We start from the raw sequence: 18,445 nt of genomic DNA, 5'->3' as shown, positions 1-18,445 counted from the left end.
CATGTTATTTTTGCCATTCATATCCAGTTACTGTCTTTTATACCCTTCATCCAGTCTGTCAGACAACAGTATTGGCTGTCCTTTTATTATTTTTAAAATTTTAAAATTTTTATTTTTTTAAGCAGACTCCACGCCCAGTGTGGAGCCCAACGCGGGGCTTGAACTCGTGACCCTGAGTTCAAGACCTGAGCTGAGATCAAGACTTGGACGCTCAACCAACCGAGCCATCCAGGCTCCCCATTGGTTGTCCTTTTAAAATATACCCAAGGTCTGACCACTTTTCATCAACTCTTGTGCTGTCATCTTTGTCTCAGTCACCATCATCTTCACCTGGATTACTGCATTTAGTCTAACAGGTTTCTCTGCTTCTACCACTGAGCATCTGGATAGTCTAAGCACGACAGACAACTAGATTCTTTTAACATGTAAATCAGAGTGTGTCACTCTTCAGCATAAAACCCTGCTCTCAGTTTCACTCAGAATTAAGGCCAAGTCCCTATGCCTTCCAATGCCTTTTTGACCAGTTTCCTATTTTTCCCTCCCTTGCCCGTTCTACTCTAGCCATGCTGGCCTCCTTGCTATTCCTTGAACATGCCAAGCCTGCTCCCACATTAGGACCTTTACACTGGTCGACCCTCTTCCTGGAACACTTTTCCTCCAGATATCTGCACAGCTAACTACTTTACCTCCTTTACCTCACCAAGACTTTGCTCACATGCCACCTTATCAACAAGACTGACCCTGACTACCCTACTTAAATCTGGAAGCCCTTACCCATAAGCCTGGTAATTCTGAGCCCCGTTACTCTGTTCTTTCTCTTTTTCCTACAGCACTTATCACCTTTATCATACTTTACAGCTTATGTATTATGCTAGTTGTATACGATTAGTCTCCCTGAGAGCAGGAATCTTTGAATGTATTCCAAGATTGCAGAACAGTACCCTGGAATACAGCAGGCACTCAGAAGGTATATGTTTAATGAATGAATAATTCTGTGAATACGAGCCTTGGTTAGTGGAAAGAAGTAGTGCCATTAACATTCATTATGCAACAAGAGAGGAGGACCAAGCCTTTGTATTTGTTGTTTTTGTGCGGGGCTGGTGAGGGCGGATGGGAGGTAAGAGATATAAAGAGAGGGAGAAAGGAGGATACAAATTTCAGCTTTAGATACGTTGAGTTTGAGTTGCTAAAATATTCATGAGAACCTCTCTTGCAAGCAAAAGGAAAGGTAGAGCTAGAGTTTAGGAAAAGGGCCTGGACTAGACATGATGACACATAGGATTGGAATTATCAGTGGAGAGGCAAGAGATAAGGAGTCATGTGAGTGGAGGCACTCATCCAAGGAAGCATGTAGAACAAGAGGAGAAGGTGGCTAAGGTCAAACACTTGAAGAATATCTACATTTAGAGGGCCAGAGGAGGGAGAGAAATCAGAGAAGACAGAATATGAAAACAAACATCATGAAAGAAGGTCAGTAAGTTGATGGTGCCACATATGGCAGAATGGGTAAGTGGTTTAAGGATGTAACAGTCAGGGGGTCATTAGATGGGAAATTAACTTTAGTAGAGTGTCAGGGAAAGAAGCCAGTGTGTAAGAGACTGGGGAAAAGCAAGCGGTAAGAATTAGAAGCAGGTAATTCTTCTGAGAAGTTTGGCAGTGAAAAGAAGAAGCCATGTGATGGAAGTCCAGGAAGAGGTAAGACAAAAGGTGGTTGCTGCTTTTAGCTTTTAGGGAGCGTAGAGTGAAGAAAGAGACTGCAGCAATAATACATCTGTGGCCAAAACAAGAAGAGTAAGTAGTAGAGACATGAAAGATACCAGAGTCAGTCATAAAATTTTATAAAGCTAAAATGCCTTATTCATTTAGCTCACTCCCCATCCCTAACCCCTACCTTTAGAGGTGAGACAACTATACAAGGTGGAGAGGTCAAGAGTCCTTAGCAGCCTGTGAGGAGTGAGGGTGGGGAGAGGAACAGAATCACCAGATGGAGCAGTAGCTTAGGGAAGTATGGATTAGGATGAGTAAAGATATGAAGACATCTAAGGAAGGGGATTCAAAGGTATTTTTGAATCTTTCAGTGAAGTAGGATTTAATGGAGTAAATGTGAAAAAGGCCCTGAAACAAGTAAAAGAGATTTAGAACAGAATGGCTTCAAAGGATTACTGAAGGAAGATCGATCTGTAGCAATAGTAGGTTTCTTAATCCCCTGTTTCACTTAAATCTGTAATAGGGATTCTCTGTGCTTTTTTCATTGACATTTCCCAAAAGCCTTGCATTATTCCTTACTCTCTGTTACTTAAAAATATCTTCTAGTAGAGGTGGGTACATTTCTGGGATGAATATGCTATTCCTGCTTTACACCCTGTTCCTCTCCTAACATGAGAAGATACCAAATGCGGTCACTATCAAGTTGCTTCTTTTGAAATGCACATGCCCTCATTCTGAAAAACATAACGGAAGGGAATTCTTTTAATGCAATATTCAGGAAATATATCTGCAGCAGAGCAGCATAAAATCCTGCAGACTCTATGTGAAGAATTCATTTCCTACAGATCCCTTAATAAAATAAATAGGCCAAGTTTCCTTTAATGGAGGAGGTAATGTTTTCTCCAGAGGAAAGGCAGAGTCTAATTTCAGCCATGTGATGATAGAGAATAACAGTCAAATCCAGCATATTCCAGCTACTCATTTCTTTTTCCTTTCCTTAGGAAACATATATACACATCTTGGTACTTTTCTGTGCTAAACACATACCATCTTTAAGGATATGATATCCTTAATCTGAATGATCGTTATGGATGTATGTATGATTATATTTAAATATATGGTTCCACTTAAATCAGGTTCCAAACCAGCTTTTTAATTGTAACCCAGTTAAGAGATCAGGATTTGGAGCTAGTTAAAAGCTTAGGGTTTGAAGTGTCATAGATCTGGTTCATATCTTGGTTCTGTAAGCTGAGTTCTGTTAGTTTAGGCAGATTGCTTCACCTGTCTGAGACTCTGTGTACCTTAAAAAGTGGGAATAATAATACACCAACCTCATAAGATTGCTCTGAAGTCAACAAGATGATGTTTCTAAAGTGCCTGATAATGAGGGAGATACTCAATGAATGTTTATTATTTGTATTGAACTATTAGCTATTCCCCAAACCTGACCTGAGCTATATTTTCTTGTCTCCAACGCTTTAAACATCTCTTTTCCACATTCTACTGGTTGAAATTCTTAAAGACCTAGCCCAAATGTCACCTCCTGTATGAAATCTTAGAAAGATACTCCTCTCTGGAAATGAGCTCTTTCTCCTGTATACAACTTCTGTACTTCACAAAGGCCACTTACTAATTATTGCCCTGTGTTACGGTTATTTGTAAGTTTTATCCTATTTTGGCTAAAAATGAAACGAATGAAATGTCTAGCTTTACTTCACTCCAGGTATTTTTTCTCTCATCTAAAGTGGCTGAGGTCAATGCAGTTGCGTAAGCCAAATTATTGATAAAACATCGAGAGCATCCTTTCTGCAATTGCCTATCCCACAAGTTGAGTGACATTTCAGAGTCCCTTATGGATTGAAGGTGTTTTCAGACCTCCCCAAGTTGAATCCCATGCCTTCACAGAGCATTGTGTCCAGAGCCTTCCTAGATTTTACAGACTAGAAAAGAAGACAGACTGTGAAAGAAGATTACTTACCATTTTCTGTCATCAACCAGAAATTGTCACGCTGTCCTCATGTGTGAGTGATTTCGTTGTGTTGGTGATATGGATCATGAGGAAAACTGCTGCTGTACCATGAGTAGAATGAAGTCCAGAAACAACCTATTTAGGGGTTGCCACAACCCCATGCCTCTTCTTTTTTGCCTTACCATTTTGGTTGGTCAAGAGAGCCAAAGACAAGTATCTGATTTCTCCTTTTTCTTGAATAAGGTATTAGGAGGTAGAGCTTTGTGCTGCGCATTATGCTGATTTGTACATGTCACCGTGAGACCTGGCACTGTCCCAAAGAATGTCCTGCATTGAGAATTTGATTCACTGCAGATAGTTAACCTTGAAAGTTGTGATGTTCTGAATTTAGCTTGAAAAAAATTCCAGGAAATTTAATGTCAAGACTGTCACGTGGCACTCATGTCGATAAAGTATTGGCTGGTATTTAATTGTCATTTCCATTTTGGCCATTAGGGAGACATTTTAAAAGAGTAGTTTCTGGAGGTGGTTAGTAGCCTGCATAGCAGAAACACACACGCAGCACCATTCTGATGGACTAGGCAAATGTGTATCAAGGAATGATTTGTGTCAGTGGCTGTACTGTGCCGTACTAGCACTATCATTTCCTTTATTACTGCCGAAGCACCTATTTCTGGCCCTTACAATCAATGCTGAAAGTATGTTTTCAGAGAGTAGACGACTATCCATTTAAAATCCAGGTCAGGGACAAGAGTGATCATGTAACTTGACAAAATATTTACTTGGGGAGGGTGAGGATATCTTCTGTACAAAAGCCCAGTGATGTGTATTCTTAATTTACTAAAAACCTGTATCAGGTTTTTAAGACCAACAGTGGTAAAAGGGTACAGACTTTCAGTTATGAATAGGTCCTGAAGATCTAATATACAGCACGGTGATTATACCTAACAGTACTGTATTATGTACTTGAAAGTTGGTAAGTGAGTAGATCTCAAATGTTCTCACCACAAAAAAAGAAATGGTAAGGGGCTCCTGGGTGGCTCAGTTGGTTGAGTTGTCCAGCTCTTGATTCCGGCTCAGGTCATGATCCCAGGGTTGTGGAATCGAGCCCTACATTGGGCTCTGTGTTAATCATGGAGCCTGCTTAAGATTGTCTCTCTCTCCCTCTGCCCGTCCCCTGCTTGCACACACTCTCTCTCTCTAAAAAAGAAGTAAATACCTAAGTAAGAAAAAAAAAGAAAGAAAGAAATGGTGATTATGTGACCTGATGGAGTTGCCACGATGGTAATCATTTTGCAGTTATGTAAGTGTCAAGTCAACTGGTTGTATACCTTAAACTTGTATAGTGTTTTATGTCAATTATGTCTTAATAAAGCTAGGGGGTAAAAACAAAAGTAGAATTAAGCCAACAGATACACAGGATTCTGTGATGAGGTAGATGGATACATGGATCCCAACGAGTGTTTCTGGCCCAAAAGCAGTTGGGGACTAGGGTTTGGGGAGGTCCCGTAGAGGTCCTTCCTTGTCCCTGGCACGGAGCTACAGTAAGTCAACCCAGACAGTGACAAGTGGCCCATACTGAAGACCTTTAACGAGTGAGCACATCTTAGACTCGGTTTCTTTCCCATTCCTATTCAAGGATTTAGCATCTCAGAACTGCTCTTTTGGAATGATTTTCAGAGGCTTCATCACATTCTTCCCAAACTTAGCTCTCTGCCCAGCAAGAGCTAAGTTTTTGGCTAACGAGCAGCTGTAGTGCAGGGAGTTTAGATTGTTATTTTAAAACGAAACAGAACAACAAACAGCAGCATTAGAGCAGTGAGGTTTACAGATGTGACATACTTAGCTTTGACTGTGAGCAACCCAGAAGGCGCAGGACTTGAGGTGATTTGTAACTTTCCTGAGCTCACACACTCACACACCTCCTCACATCTAAACTTCACCGCAGCTTGCTTCTGCGTTCGCATGCCAGCTCACTTCTGCAATGATAAAAACATGTCTCTTTGTGGGGAAACTTGCCTGAAAAGAAACCCAACAACAAATAAATGCTGTGAAAAAAAAAAAAAAGTGAAGATTAGGTAAACAGATGTAAGAAATTATTTGCACATTTGAAAGGTGCATTTTTCTGGACTTGCCTCACAAGAGTTGGCAGCTTTGGGATGTGAAAATTAAGACAGAATCGTTGCTGACTTGTGACAAGTGATGTGTTAGCGTGTGTGTTACCCAGCCGGTTACCCTACGTTAGTTCCTGTGGAGCTGTGACTGCCTCTTCAGAGAGATACACAGCATCATAAGAGGGTGGCCAAGCCTAAACTATTAAGGTAAGTGGGCAGGTTATAAAAGTGATTTTAGGTTTTCTTTTCTTTTTTCTTCTTTTTGGTAGTTAAAACCCCCAAACATCAGATCATAATTCCCAGGAAGTAACATTTATCACATTTTTCAAAGGGCCTTCACAAAAGAGCCGGTCAAAGAGCATCTGCCCATTTGACAACCAGATGACCAGGCTGTGGGCTCTTAGGAAGGGACTGTCATGTCTCATGCCCTGCTCACTGTCCTGACACACCCTGCCTCCAAGTTTCAGGCAAGGCTGGTGGAGGGAACTGGGAACTTGAGGAATCTGAGACAGTACCTGACTGTCCCCTAGCTCTGTCTGGAAGCGGTACAGTACCAGACTACCTGGGTTCACACCATGCCTGTTTGATCTGGGAAAGTGATTTAATCTCCCCGTACCTCAGTGTCCTTGTCTGTTCAGTGAGGAAAAGCATAGTACCTGTCTCATGGGATTACATGAGTTAATATATCTAGAATTCTTAGCCCCTGGGGCAGAGGAAGCTATTGTTGTTGCTGTAATTATTATTGCTGTTTTCTCTAAGTTTATGTATTTATTTATTTAGGTAATCCCTACAACCCAACGTGGGGCTCGAACCCATGACCCCAAGATCAAGAGGCACATGCTCTTACAGCTGAGCCAGCCAGTTGCCCCTTATTGCTGTTATTTTTGTTGTGATTGAGGAGGGGCTGTCAAGCTGAGCCTTTTATAAAAGAAAAGGGGGATGTGGTTTATAAACATTGGTCTCCCAGGAAGAAACTGTTCTACCATGTGATCTGGCGATAATTTGGGTCATTTAACATTGCTAATTAACATTAACGCTGGGTCTTGGGACTAAAGAAAATGCTGTGGTTTCTGTGCTGCGTTGTTGGATCAGCCTGTTAGCACCCAGTGGAGGAGGAGTGGCAGGGACTTGCCAGCCAGCCACAACATTGCGTTTGCTTCAGTCTCTCTCATCTCCAAAGTATCGGCCCTCTCCTTCTCTCCTCTTCTTCAGGCTTAGATCACTCAGTCTGGAGCCTGAAATTCAGTAGGGTATCGATCTAGTCTCCCACTGTCTCCCTCCTCCCTTTCCTGTCCCCAGTCTCACTATGGATTTTAACTTTAGCCTGTCTTCTCTCTGTGGGACCAGAAGCAAATTACTTTCACCTCAATTGCACACTCTCTAAATGGAATAAAAATGGCTCTGCCCATTCAGAGGACAGCTAGGGGTTTTATGGAAATGACAGATGTTTAGCATTTTCAAATTCCTTGAAAGGAGGATTCTTTGGCAGTACCAAATTCATAGTAAAAAGGCTGTTTTCTCAAGGAGGAAAGGCCTTACCCTAATACCTGAGCTTTATCCCCTAGTAGTGCCGGAGCTATTTAATTTCAGCTCTGCCATCACTAGCCTGTATGTTTTTGAGGACTACTTTTTTTATTTGCTCTCTTCTTTCAAATATTCACAGGCACTAATCCACATTATGGCTTTACAGCCAGTAAATTAAATTATATGAATTCTAAACACAGTGTTTTTGAGCTGTAGAGAGTGTACAGCCTTTGAAACCACTAACTTAATTTTGTCCAACTTTTACTGAGTAACTCAAAAAGAGCCAAACTTTTTCCTTTTGAATTTGGTTTGAAAAAAAATAATAATAAATTATTCCCAGGCAGTGGTCCTTGGGTGCCAAAGTTTAGCCGTGATCTAAATCTTCTGTCTGCATTGAATATTCCCCAAAGTAAAGGGTTAAGGAGTGTTAATGAAGAGGTGATGTATGAGAGCTTTTTCCTTACGTACATCCTTGCGGTCTCCGATGTGTGACTTGGGGCACATCACTTAATCTATCAGAGTTTTGATTCTCTTGTCTGCAAATCTATATCCACAATAAATTTTTGAGAGAGTTCAATGAAATCATCTTTATTGAGCACTTTCAAAGTGTGTTTATCTGCAGGTAAAATCCTACTTCCTGCTTCTAGAAGACCAGGTGGAAGTGGAAGATTATTTATTCTGACATATTGTCTTTGCTTAAAATTAGACTTAGTAAGCTCATTCGAGGCAGAGGCTCTGTCACCGTCTTTCATAGTCTTCTTCCACAGTAAATAAATACTTAGTGAAAAAAGCTGAATATGCTTCTCTAACTTATTTTTCAGGTGCTTCAAAATGCTTTAGCATTTTGTCACATTCCTTTGAAGAGCTCTGTGTGTGTGTGTGTGTGTGTGTGTGTGTTTAAAGCAACCAAACTCCATGGAAAGAGGATGATCAAGCTGAGTAATATAGGATTGTTGGGGTTTTCTCTGCTTCTTTTTATTGGAGAGGAGGTGTTGTTGTTTTAAAAAATGTAAGAAAACTAATTTCCCTTTGTCACTTATAAGTTTATTTCTAAGGCAGCTCCTAAAACAGATTTTAGAAATGATGTGATTACATCATTTCAGTGCATGATGCCTTCCCATTTTTATCACTCATACCCATTTGGATGTATATGTATATACATTTTAAAATTACAGTTTTAATTATATTATCATCACACAGTATACCATAACCTAGCAAGTGGTTCTGAAATAGGAAAAGCCACATAAAAATCAATACTACTTATTCTTTGTGGCATTGGTTATTATTTCACTGATCGTAGATGTTTTGTTTCATGCAACTGTGTAAGCACACTGCCATTTTTTTTATAAAGCTAATGCCCTCTACTAAATTGCTAAAATAAAATAAAACAGCTTTCTAAGGATATGTTCTCTACAGACAGTTAATGCAGTGTGCATGCCATGTCCAGTTTCTATGCATGTATACCAGATCTTTGAAAAAGAAGGAAACATTTGAAGTTCTTCAGAAGTTAGAAGCAGGTAATAGTGTGATGCTTCTAAACCAAGTCTTTTGGAAGACAAACTGCTTCTTAGTCTATGACAGCTCCTTTTCAATTGCTCTTGTTTTTTGTTTTTATTTCTGCCACTCATAGATGCAGGGGGGTGTTCAGATGCAGGGTTTGTTCAGATGCAAGAGGTGCTCCAAAGACACGCCAACTGATACCAAGCCAGTGCCACCGAAGATGCCCCTGGCTGCTGCCTGGATAGCCCCATACCATTTAAAACTCTACTCTTAGATAAAAGTCCGTAAGGGCTTTCAGAGCAATTCCTGTATCCTTTCTTGAAAGGGTTACATTTTTTAAAAGTTTATCTGCAGGCCTCAGAAGCCAGTTGGCTGTAAGTTCTTGTGAAAAAATTGCTTGCGGTAAGTTTCTCTGGTTGATCACATGCTAAGAAAAGCCACTGAAGGGTTATCTTCAGTTACCTACCAGCTTCTCCAATACAGTAGATTCTGTGGGCCTCTCCCTAAATGCACTGTACTTGAATTTACCATTACTCATGGATTTTGCACCAGCAAAGAGTTTTAAGGATTTTGGCCCAGTTCAGTGTCTCAGTTTAACACAGAGGTTAGACAATTGATGATTAAGGCGCAACTCACATTGCTGCCCCTTTGACATGGCTGCTGACACAGCATATGCAGTAAAGTTGGCACCCTCCCTCCAAGCTGAACTAAGCGTGTACTGCTGTGTGCCCACCTGTGTAGATGCAGCTCCTGTAGGTAGTGTGAAAGGAGTCCCGGGTCTTTCTTTTCTGCCACAGTGGAACTTATAGTTGGTCTTTAATATTAAGAGCAGTACATTTGAAAATACACATAGAACCTGTGGTATTGGCATAAAAAATTATTTCTGAACTTTCATTTGTGTCCCACCACTTACTCTACAATCATAGTTAGAATGTCGGGCTTTCTCCTAGAGGACAAGCTCTCCTTTTAAATCACTGAACATCTCCCTGAATTACAAATCATGGCCTGCTTTGTCTGTACCTACTCACTTACAAAATGACCATGCTCTTGCATTTTATGGTTTGTTTACTGATAAAATTGCAACTGAGTCAAACGAATGGATAAAAATAAACCAGTACTAAAGTCTCTTGGAAATGTTGAGAGTGGACAGACGACTTCAGGCCCTCAGCCCTTGCAGCCTGGCTCTTTGCGAAATTGCGAAGCCTGTGTGTTGGGCCCACACACAGGCTAGGAGCCTGTTGCTAAGAGCAAGTTGTTTTTAAAGCGACCGACTTGCATCACCATGGTTCTCCTGTGCTCCGTGGAGTGCTGTGGTGCTTTAATGCCACAACGCCAGTCCCCGGCTCCCAAACTGAACGGATATATCTGAAATCTTACGAGTCTCAAGAATTTCTTATTCTTTGGGGGAAAATCTTGCAAAGATTAACTCTGTGAGAGGAAAACCCTTGAGTATGTAACAAGTTTCTGTTGCAAATATCAGCGATTTTAGGTTATATAAGCATTCTGCTTGAAAAACAAGCATCATCTCTGCTGCAAGGTCTGTGTTTTAACTTTGTGCAGATGTGCGCTAAAAGAACATGATGTGCTTATTTGTTGCATTTATGCTACTTTCTTACTTAAGTAAGATGGATGAAATTTCATATTAAATAAAAACAGCAGCTCTGACGGCAGTCCTTAGCAAACTGAAAAGCCTTCCAGAGACAGTGGAGAAAATGACACTGTGACTTTAATAACTCATTCACGTTTGAGAGAATTGTCTACATAAATGCATGTATGTAGTAATTTCTGTGTGGGATTTATCAGTATTAGCTGTCTCATGTGTAAAACTAATCTGCCATTAAATCATGTTGGTGAAATGTTACCAGAAGTATTATGTTTTATATATATATCCCTTATTTTGACACGACTGCAGTTATAAACAGATACACGCTGATGTGTATGGCATGAAACTCCAGTCAGTGAAAATGGCTCTGTGGCCTTGGGCAAATTATTTAACTTCCCTGAACCTTAGTTTTCCTTTTCTGTGTGATAGGACACCTAGCCTTTAGGATTATTGTCAGGATTAAATGAGCACATCGATCAAGCACTTGCGTAATTCCTGGCACTTACTTGTTAGTACACGTTCACCTCCTTTCTGTGTTCCAAGCTTCATAAAAGGCAGTGTGTTTTTATATGGTATTTTTGAGGCAGAAAGTACTTTGTATTGAGTATTACTTAGCCTATCCAGTTCTAAAATGAAACTTTGTATTACATGTTACTTACCACATTCAACTCCAGGGTGAAAATTCAGAATATGTAGAATAAATTTTTCTTAGGCTATTTAAAGAACACATATTTATTGAATGATTACCAACTGTAAAACATTGTTTCCTATCATTTACAGTTGAATGTATTTGAAATCCAGGAGGGGAGCAATCAGTCTGAATGCTATATTCCCAGTTCATTTTACAGTCCTCCTTTTGTTTGCTATTTTTCCTTTTTCATCAACCCTGTTGTAACTTTAAGAAAGTTGTCAAAATAAAGTAGCATTTGACTTTGTTCCATAGTCATTTAAAAATAGGATTGATCAATACGAAACATTAGCCAGGAGCACAATTTGGTACTTTTTTATTGATTTCAGTTACCAGTGCCCTCGGGCTTCTGGTGTGAGAATGAAAATGATATATGAAATATGCACCCAGGTTAAACAGACCAATTTTCTTCTTACATCTGCAACCACTATAAACAGAATTCTTTATATGGAAGTGGCTTTGGAAGCAGTTTAGTCTCACGCACATGGGCACGCGCATGTACACACACAATGCACACACACACACACACACACACACACACACACACACAACCTTAAGACTCCAAGCAGCCTCCTAAGCCAGTGTTTTTGTTATTGAGGCCAAGACTTGTACAGTGCTTTGGAAATTTTCTGCCATTTAGTTACTTTTATTAATTATAAAATGCCCTTCAAAGTTACAGATTTACAGCCCATGAATATGCTTTGGCATCTTAATGGTGATTATAAGCCAGAATCTTGAGGATTTGAAAGATGTTCTACTAAATAACTAGTTACAGACCAATCAAGCCAAGAGGATAAATACCGGGGAAGCCTGCTCAGCAGGGCATATGCATCATTTAGAAAGTTGTGCGCAAAAGTTGGCTGTGGGCAGAAGTTGTCGTAGGTCAGCTGTCCCGTCAGTCAGCTTCAGCAGCTGTTCCCTGTCACCAGGGCCCTTACGTGCTACTGCCTGTCCAACAGCACCAGCAGATACTGGCTACCTCTCTGGTGGGCTGGAGAAGCCATGGACACACACACTTACAGTGTAGGTCTCACTGGCCACCAGCTTGGACAGCGACCAAGCACCAATTCCTTGGTCTTTCATTAGACCATTCACCAAGATCTACTCTCTAGAGAATTAGTTGGATTTTGGGGAATCTATCTGTTTTTCAACAAAAATATAGCCATGGGAATATAGAAAGATGGCATATTTGGGCCCAAAGAGATGCCCTCAGTGAGAGATGAGAGAGCTTTCTCCACCAGGTGCCAGATGATCAGTACCACATGATCACTGAAGAGGCTTTTCTGGTTGAACACAACAATGCAGAACAAGACTGGAAATGACAAGCATTCCTTTTGCGATATTGCAGCACCCTGCCAAATGGGATACATCCCAATTCTGATTATAGACAAGCCTCCAACAGTTTTCTTTTTCCCTTCTTGTGTTCCAGAGACATCCTTAGAGGAAAGGATTTGAGGGCATTAGTATCACTATCTGTCTGATTACTGTGTTGACATTTTTAAAGTGCCATTAATCATAGGAAATGGAACTTAATGATGTTGAAAAATACCCAGCCAAGAACTGTCAAGAAAGTTAGCTATGGCCCAATATTCAGATGAAACTGAAGGGGGTAATTCCTTAACCCTTTGCTTTTTTCTTAATTATTACTGAACTCGGAAGCTAAGTAATTGAGAGGCAGCAAATAAGGGAATGCTAAACATAGCAAAGGAAAATTGAGAAAGGCAGGTATTTTTATTTTGTAAATATTGCAACTACAATTTATACAGCATATGAAGATAATATTCATCTTAAGATGATGTAATTGAGATCTTACTTGCCTCTACCCCTTGCATTTTGTAAGAAAGTTATTTTTTCTTTTTGATATCTCCTCCCATATTTTTTCTGTGGACTCAATACTTAATATACTTGATATAATCTATTCCGTGTGAAGCTTGACTGGAGATGAGATTTGAGAATTCGTAGGCTGACAGTATACCTGCACAGGTAACACTGCCATCCTGGGGCCACAAAAGTAAAAAGCAGTGATATGGCATATGAAAAGAATAATTCATTTGTCAAAAGCTGGCAGTTCTTACTGGATATTTTGCTGGATTTTGATAGCATCAGTTCTTGTTTGCCTGTTAGCGAATTTAAATTCAAGTAAGTGTTCCTAACTCAAATTTAGGAAACATGAGGTAAACTGAGGTATCCTTACTTAGAAAATATATATGACACTAAACTCTAATGAACATTACACTGTAAAGTGTTTCTGATCCTGATTTTGAGCAGGTGCTTCATTGGGAAACAGCACAAGAACCTAAATTTATCGCCTCCTCTTTTTTTTTTTTTCCAAGATCATTCATCATAGCACAGGACACATAACAGATATTCAATCAAGACTGATTGATTGGTTGATTAATGGTACATGGATCTGAGATGAATGAATTTTAGGGTGACCTCTTTGAAAAATAAGTAATATTTGGAAAATAAGTAATATTATTAATAAGTGTTGGGCTTTTTTTGTCCCTGCAGGTTTTTGTCATTCATCAGAGGGACGCTGTATGAGATTGGAAAGCCTGAAATGGAGCAAAAAATAAATTCGTTCCTTGAAAAGGAGGGCATAGAGAAAATTGCAGAAAGTTTGCAAACAACAGTTCACACCTTACAGGTCATCATAGATGGTCTCAGCCAGCCTGAGAGCTTTGACTTTCGAACAGGTAAATAATTAAACGTGAATAACAGCACCTTTTACTTGTATAGCTCACGTTATCTCCCGTGGCCCTCACAACAAACCTCTGCCATAAGCAAAAACGGATATTATTCTCCATTCTGTACGTGTGGAAACTAAAGCACAGTGACCTTTCTTCAAAGTCATTGCAGGTAGTTAGTATCCAGAGCCAAAGCTAGAAGCCCTCTCTTCCCACTCCTTATCCCATGCTTATTTTCCATCACACTAGACTTAAATGCATCACACACTGGCTGCTGTGTGCATGGAGGCACACATTTTTCATAATCCTTTTGTAAGCTGTTATCTCGTAGGAGCCAGAAGTCCAAGGTGAGGCATTCAGTTCATAAACTAAAAAGTGAATCTTCTTCCTAAATTACAGCCTTCCAGGTTACTGGATTCTGTGTCAGCGAACACACTGAACAAATAAGATACTATCTCTCTGTTGATTTTCCTTCTAATTAAAAGTGCTCTCAGTTTTCAGCATAGGTAGATGGTGAGGGAACAGCCATGGTTGTTGAGAGCAATGACCCGATGAAAAAGAATTAAGGGATCAAGTGACCTACTTCCTAAAGAAGTTTGAATAGGAAGCACAGATTTAAATGAATCTAGACTTGTATCATAACCAGTTTTATGACACCATGTTTAGGGCTTGACTCTTTTCAGTCTGAGTTAGGCTCTGTTGAGGGGGTTAGACATGCTTCTTTGAAAAGGTTTAAAGGAGTTTAAAAACACACCCAATAAGGGGTGCCTGGCTGGCTCAGTCGGAAAAGCAAGTGACTCCTGATCTCAGGGTTGTGAGTTCAAGCCCCACATTGGGTATAGAGCTTACTAAAAAATAAATAAACTTAAAAAAGAAGAAAAACTCACCCAGTGAGTTATACTATTCCCTCAACTTTTCTGTAAGTCAGAAATTACTTTTTTTTTTTTAAGTTAGAGAAAAAATACACAGTAAGATGTATTACAAAAATGTAGGAGACCCCAGGGTGGTCCATCCAAAGTGGATGTTTCAGTAGACAGATCCACCTTCATTTGGAGTCCTGATGTCCTTGTATGTGAATTCTCTGTTGTTTAGCAGGATACTAGGGAGAGCAGCAGTTCTCAAACCTGGTGGGATACGAGGCTGGTATGCCTAGGACCACCACATATAAAGGACTGGGAACTATTCTCTCTCTAGCTGCAGGCCTCCTGTACTGGGTTTTCTTGTCCGTCTTCATTTTTCTGTCTTGGTGTTGATTGCTCCATTATCCTAGTTACATTGTAGACTAAGAGCAAAGATCGACATTCAGATTATATGGTTCAATTAAACAACCAACTGCTAAGTAGAGGTCCTCACCTTGTCATGCCCTTAGTGAGCAGAAAACCTGGGCTCTGGACCAAGCTTACCAGTTACTGCAGTGTTTTATCAGTGTGACAAGTGAAATTTCAAATAAGTCTCTTTTAAACTCACTTTGGAATTGACCTTTGCCCTAGTGTAAGTCACAATTCTCAAAATGTCTGAAAACTTTTATTTTAATACTAAAAATATCCCCAAGTGGGAAGGCAAACAGTCATCCTTGAGAAGAGGCAGTTAGTATGTTGGATATTTCCTCATTACAGTACTTATAAATGTTACATTTTTTCTTTTCTCTGTCTTCTCAAAAATATTCCCTTCCTTGATGCCACATTCTTTCCCTGTACCCATCCCGTCTTCTATTTTCTCAATGGCGTGATCAGTTTTATTTCTATTAACACTCTGGTTGCTAGTTAGTTCCTATAATTGGGTTTGTCAGAAGCAGCCCGGTGACAGGAGACTGACTATGTAGGCTTGGCCATCAAAGTGTTAATGTTTGCCTGGTACATGGAGGATTTTCTGATTTCTCAGTGGCCCAGGCTGTCTTCAGGAACATGTTAAGTAGTTCCTGACTCTGATTTTCCATGCAAAATTAAACTAAGCAGCTGATCAGGAACCCTTGGGGAATCTGTGGCAGCTGAACCTCTGTAAGAAAAAAGAATTTCCAAGCATAAAAACAATGCCTGTGAGACCTCAAGACCATCCCACCTCTGATCCTGATCAATGACTCAGTTTCACTTTGCTTTGACACAGTCGCTGCCCAGTGTAATATTACAACAGGTTTCTTGCTTCTGGAATCCACTACTTCGGTGTCAGGGGAAAATCTAAAGAATCAATTCGTTTTTGCATATTCCTTTTTTATGAGGAAAATGAGATTTGAGGTTTAAAGAGGACTTTTTTATTTTACAGGCAAAAGGTAAATTAAAAAAAGAAAAACAAACTTGATTTCAGGATGGTTGGACTGGGGGAGGGGAACCAAGAGGTGGCCAGTTGTTAGTACAACTGTAAAGGATAGCTTTAACAAGTAATCAGGATCAAGCCAACAGCTGTGGAGGAAAAGGAAGTGGGATGGGTGGAGGGAAAATGAGGCCTTGGTAAAAGGAGATCCAAGCATAGAATGTTCTTTGTTATTAGAATCAACATTCAGTAATCCTAGGAAAGGGGGCCAAGAAGAGCATGGGAAAATGGAATGCACAGATAACCCCAGAGTCCCACTTAGACTTTTATTTCTACCCTTCTCCCTCACGAAACCTCTGTTGTTGTTCTTGTTTTGTTTTTACTAGAGCCATGATTCCTTGGCACGCTTAATACCCACTTTTTGGGAGAATGGTGTTAACGAACACTGTACGCATACACCGGGGCGAACAAGAAAAGAGGGCTGTAAGGAACTTGAGAGCAGAGATCTGTGTGTCTTCATCTTTGTAGCTCTAGCACCCAGCAGAGTGTGTGGACAGGAGCTGATAAATGTTTGATGAATTGAATTGAAGGAGGAGAAAGAAGATTAGGTACTGGCTGATCTGGGTTTCTGAGCCATAGATAGTCAAGAATCTATTAAGTTTTTGATTGGGTAAATATATTCAAAATGGATGGAAATTGATTCCTGAATCCCAAATTCATGGAGGGAAATGAGAGAGGAGAGCATTTTAATTTCATCTACACTTGACCAAATGTTGACATACTTTCTACCACCTGTAAACAGTTTGAGAATTCAGGAACTGGGGGAAAACTCCCCATCTTCTGTCGGGGAAGATCTTACTTTTCTCAGTGTTTGTCATTTGGCCTTGTGTATTCATTGAACAGAGATGTTTTCCCATCACCTCCTCATAAAAAGGAACACAAGACCCTCTATTCTTCTCGGTCCTTGCGTGTACTACTAATGTTTGCATGTTAGCAAGATAGAGTTTGAGAGAAAAAGTGTTCAGGTAAATTCTCCTGACCGTTCCTACTATGCGAATGCTGCTTCTCCAGCTGAGATACATTTTCCCTGAAGGCAGGCCTGGGTTTCAGCTTCTTTCATGGCCCCTCTCAATGCTTACTCCTGGTCCAGCATGTAACTGACACGTGGTAAATACTTATTTACTAATGCATATTGTGTCTAGGAGGTACAGGACCTACTATTTATGCTGTCTTTTTTTCCCGTTTCCTTGTAGATTTTGATAAACCTGATTTCAAGAGAAGCATAGTCTGCTTGGAAGACCTGCAGGTTGGGACAGTTCTCACAGGCAAAGTCGAGAATGCCACTCTGTTTGGAATTTTTGTAGATATAGGAGTGGGGAGATCAGGGCTGATTCCCATACGAAATGTGACAGAAGCAAAACTTTCTAAAACAAAGAAGAGAAGGAGTCTTGGACTGGGCCCTGGAGAAAGAGTGGAAGTCCAAGTACTCAACATTGACATCCCCCGATCTAGGATTACTCTGGACCTCATTCGGGTGTTGTGAGTGTCGTACTAAAAGTCAAATACTGATTTTATTTCCTCATTTCTACAGGTGGGCAAGAATAAGTCAGATGTTTGTGAATTCTAGGTAGCAGGTGAGAAAGAATTCACTCAATATCAGAAGTATTTTTCAAACGCTTTCCTTATTTTTCTTTCTGAATAAACAGAAAAGTAACAGCTCAATTTCTTTTCCCCTTAAAGAAAACAACTAATAGACATCCTTATGGTCTTTACTTAGTAATGATTTTTTGACCCAAATCTTATTTTTTGTATTTCATCTTAGACTCCTTTTGCATTTTGTATAACAAATTGTTTCATTTCTACTTGCCAGCTTGCCTTGCTGGACTTGTATGGAATTGCTTTCTTCATCTGAATTGTACGATGTTTCTTGACATAGAAGGATGGGCAGTGTTTCGCCCTCCCTTTTTTACAGATTTTTTTAAATCAGGTCTTTTGGACTTGATTCATGATTTTCTCTTGCCAAGTAAATAAAAAATAGGCCAATTAGATCCTGATGTGTTCATAACCATCAAGTGAATGGCTCAAAACATTTCTGAGAAGGATATATGTATCGACCCCTACAATAAAGTTCTGTGGCTGGTGACCTTGTTTTTGTTATGTTAACTCAGTGAATGACCTAGGAGTAAGTACATCTTGATTAAAGATGTGGCACATATGGGAAGCCTCTGGAAATTGGAAGGATGGCATTCGGTTTGACTTTGCTTAGCACATAAGGGTATATATTCTTTCTTACGCATTCAGATTAAACTTCAAAGGGGGGAAGAAATGGCCTTCCTAAAGACTGACTATAGATCAGGTAATGAAGGGGCAAGAAAAACAAGTAGATAAAGCAAGTGACTCTTAACT

General features: G+C 40.0%; 1 protein-coding gene across 2 annotated transcripts in view; it reads left to right on the top strand.

Annotated features, from left to right (window-relative positions):
- Positions 1-18,182, top strand: part of SRBD1 (S1 RNA binding domain 1) — a 192,504-nt gene extending 174,322 nt beyond the window's left edge. For both annotated transcript variants that reach the window (XM_047068610.1, XM_047068609.1), the window contains exons 19-20: positions 13,617-13,801; positions 17,293-18,182. In XM_047068610.1, the coding sequence (XP_046924566.1) occupies positions 13,617-13,801; positions 17,293-17,582 (475 nt within the window). In that variant the 3' untranslated portion in view covers positions 17,583-18,182. The remainder of the gene's footprint in view (positions 1-13,616; positions 13,802-17,292) is intronic.
- Positions 18,183-18,445: the final 263 nt, after the last annotated feature.

This window comes from Lynx rufus, unplaced genomic scaffold (genome assembly GCF_022079265.1).
Source record: "Lynx rufus isolate CCGP_SWC_20201006 ecotype Redwood Valley unplaced genomic scaffold, mLynRuf1.p SCAF_8, whole genome shotgun sequence".
Taxonomy (NCBI): domain Eukaryota; kingdom Metazoa; phylum Chordata; class Mammalia; order Carnivora; family Felidae; genus Lynx; species Lynx rufus.
Note: the sequence above shows the minus strand (reverse complement) of the source record. Positions and strands in the feature narration are given on the sequence as shown.